General features: G+C 43.2%; 1 protein-coding gene across 4 annotated transcripts in view; it reads left to right on the top strand.

Moving 5' to 3' along the window:
• Positions 1-2832, top strand: part of LOC107684576 (uncharacterized) — a 22657-nt gene extending 19825 nt beyond the window's left edge. For 3 of the 4 annotated variants that reach the window (XM_016480866.1, XM_016480865.1, XM_016480867.1), the window contains exon 8: positions 2236-2314. Coding sequence is in view for 1 of the 4 variants with exons in the window: in XM_016480868.1 (XP_016336354.1) it covers positions 2236-2403 (168 nt within the window). In the remaining 3 variants the exon portion in view is untranslated. Of the gene's footprint in view, positions 1-2235 lie in introns of all 4 variants that reach the window. The other variant, XM_016480868.1, reaches the window with a different exon arrangement.
• The last annotated feature ends 908 nt before the right edge of the window (positions 2833-3740 follow it).

The following is a 3740-nucleotide window of genomic DNA, read 5'->3' as shown; positions in this document are numbered from 1 at the left end:
GAGGAAAGAGTGATGTGGGTGCTTGTTAATGGATCGCACAAAACAGATTGATCATAAGCCTCACTGATCTGAGCATGCACCAGTTTTTGAGTGAATATTGCCAAAACTATCACAAATAATGCTTTTATCCCTTAAGAACTGGTGCGTAAGCTGCAATCAATGAGGCCTAATTGCTAATTGAAAGAAAACGACACCAGACGAGGATTTTCAGCACAGCACAGGGTGAAACTTTAGAACAGTGTTGCGCTTTGGTTGCAGTGCAGTTACATACTGTACAATTTTATAGAATTAAAATGCAATGTAATGAAAATGTCCACTCATGCATTTGAATTATCAAAACAATCTGATCTAGTGCAATGCGGTTTAATCTTATGCAAACATTATGTAAACTAAACATACATAACTAGAACCAGCCTGCAGTCCTTGTAATGTTTTACATCCTTTTGTACAAGTTTCCCTTCTGTTTTATTTTGTTTACATCTGTAGTATTAGTAATACGACATTAGTGAAATGTAGCATAAAACATTGTTTTTAGAACATAGTTGTACTGTCTGGAAAGTTACTGATCAGTTTCCAGTACGAGCTACAAACACCTGTCTCGCTGTGAGCGTTACGGATAAACGAGCCGTCGTCTGCATGCAGTCTGAGCGTCAGATAACTCACCTCTGCACCTCATTAACACACATCAACCTGATCACAGCCCTTCAAACCTGGAGCACTTTCCATCTTCTGTGGAAAACTGAAGATACTTAGCACACAACATTGGACCCCATTGACTTTCATTATATTGATGATAAACAGACATTTCTCAAAATCTCTTCTGTTGTGTTCCACAGAAGAAAGAAACTCACTCACTCACACACACACTCACACTCACTCACACTCACTCACACACACTCACACTCACACACACTCTCACACACACACACTCACTCACACACTCACTCACACACTCACTCACACACTCACTCACACACTCACTCACACACTCACTCACACACTCACTCACACACTCACTCACACACTCACTCACACACTCACTCACACACTCACTCACACACTCACTCACACACTCACTCACACACTCACTCACACACTCACTCACACACTCACTCACACACTCACTCACACACTCACTCACACACTCACTCACACACTCACTCACACACTCACTCACACACTCACTCACACACTCACTCACACACTCACTCACACACTCACTCACACACTCACTCACACACTCACTCACACACTCACTCACACACTCACTCACACACTCACTCACACACTCACTCACACACTCACTCACACACTCACTCACACACTCACTCACACACTCACTCACACACTCACTCACACACTCACTCACACACTCACTCACACACTCACTCACACACTCACTCACACACTCACTCACACACTCACTCACACACTCACTCACACACTCACTCACACACTCACTCACACACTCACTCACACACTCACTCACACACTCACTCACACACTCACTCACACACTCACTCACACACTCACTCACACACTCACTCACACACTCACTCACACACTCACTCACACACTCACTCACACACTCACTCACACACTCACTCACACACTCACTCACACACTCACTCACACACTCACTCACACACTCACTCACACACTCACTCACACACTCACTCACTCACTCACTCACACACTCTCTCACACACACACACACACACACACCCACCCGTGGCTCTCTGTGGCCATGAGTGTGTGTGTGTTTTCTGATGTCTGCGGTGTGACGGTGATGTGAAGCTGATCTCTGCCCAGCGTCAACATTAACAAACCCCTCGCCAATTTACTTCCCCTCAGATGAAAGAATAGACGGCTAGAAAAAACATAATTGAAAAATTGTGGACAGCTAGACTATTATCCGTGGTGTGTGAATCTCAATAAACGGCCGTAGTGTGGACACACAAACCCGAGACGAGGCCTTCGTGACGACGGAATCCTGCGATCTGCTTTCAAACCCGTCTTTGATGCTCAAGTGTTTCTGCTCATTGTGTGGCGATCCGGTTTCTGTGTGTGTGTGTGTGAGAGTGAGTCAGGGTCGTGACCTCTGACCGTCAGGATCACATGATGAGCTTCTGAAAGTCATGTTCAACGTTATTATAAAGCAGCGGTTTTCTCATGTAGTGAATACAGATGTTTCCGCTTGTTCTGTGGTTTAAATGTGTGTGTGTCTGTGTGCAGGTCACCGTCTCCATGTATAAGCGAGGAGCGCAGGGGTGGCTGGGTAAACCGCTGATCGCCACGGCAACCATCCCCTCCAGCACACGCGTGATCTTCCGCATCCGAGGAGAACCGACAGACGGCAAGATCCCGGTGGGCAGCGTCCGCTCCATCACGCTGAGCATCTGAAGCCCTGCAGCTTTATTCTCTCCGCAGTGATTCATTCCATGCGCTCGATAGCACAATCATCACTACTGACACCACTCATGTCTTTATCACACCAATCAACAAGAGTTTCAAACGTGCTTTATATCTTTTTAATATTTGATGATTGCTGAGAAATGTTTTACTTTTCTAATCAGACATCAGCCTGTATTCTGAACAGTGTGAGTCCAGCGTTCATGTTTTCGTACTCTTCACAGTCTAGTAAATCTTCATGGTAATTTTAAAAATGTTACTAATTTCTTTAAAGTGACTTTAAAACTCTGAACATAGAAAAGATCCCGGTTGGTTTTGTCAAACTGACGAACATTTCTTGGCCATTATTCAAATGATGAAGATATTTTGATCTGTTAAAGCCTCAATATTTTGTCAGTTAATTTGAAATGATTGATATTTCATGCAATAAAATACTTCTTTCTGTCTCAAACAAATCATCTGGGTTTATTTGGGGAAAGGGACAGAAAGATTTCTCAGACATCGGTGAGTGAAATGATGAAATCACCTGAAGCTGCTGTTAAAAGTGTTTTATTTGAGACTGATCAGCTTAAGAGAATCATAATTTTGTCACTGACTCGCTTCACATCAAAATGAGCCTGTGGGAATATTAAACATCATGATGATCAATAAATGAACATCGGAGCATCTAAACATGTGCAGTCAAACAAATCAGTGTTTTAGATCCGCGAGAGACAAAGCGTTCGACCGATCATGAGCTCAAGTGGCTCTTTCACACACTCACGAGATCAGAAACCAGCTTAACCAGCAGATGAAGGCTTGTGTCACGTGACCAGATCACAGTGAGCTGTCAATCACGCTCGGACCCCACAGATGACCACAGGTCATGTGATGACTGACAGCAGATGTGCTTTGAGTGAACCCTTCATATTTCAAAAGCTTGGTGTTTTAGTGGAGGTGCATTCTGGGTAATGATTCAGGGATGCTTTCACATCAGGATCCTTCATCTTCAAATGAAGCAAGAACATGAATGTGCTGTTGAGTGATGAATCTAATCTTACAGCTTTTTCAGCTGCTTTCACACATTTTCAAAACTTTACACACAAATGCAAAAAGCCTCACATCTCTTGCAAAATGAAGCACTGCATTCAAAGTATCACAAACACGTCTCAAAAGCAAGCATTTGCAAACAGCTTTGCCATAATATTAATTCCTGTTAGATTTGTTTGTGTTACATAGAGAACTGTGTGTTGTGTTTTGCAAAAAGTGTTTTATGAAAGTCAAAGGCTGAGAATTAGTGTCTGGTTTTGTAGACTTGGTGTGTGCTTCTGCTGTTTGAGTGTCAGCTT

The sequence above is a fragment of the Sinocyclocheilus anshuiensis genome, unplaced genomic scaffold (assembly GCF_001515605.1).
Source record: "Sinocyclocheilus anshuiensis isolate Anshui unplaced genomic scaffold, SAMN03320099.WGS_v1.1 scaffold401, whole genome shotgun sequence".
Lineage (NCBI taxonomy): Eukaryota > Metazoa > Chordata > Actinopteri > Cypriniformes > Cyprinidae > Sinocyclocheilus > Sinocyclocheilus anshuiensis.
Note: the sequence above shows the minus strand (reverse complement) of the source record. Positions and strands in the feature narration are given on the sequence as shown.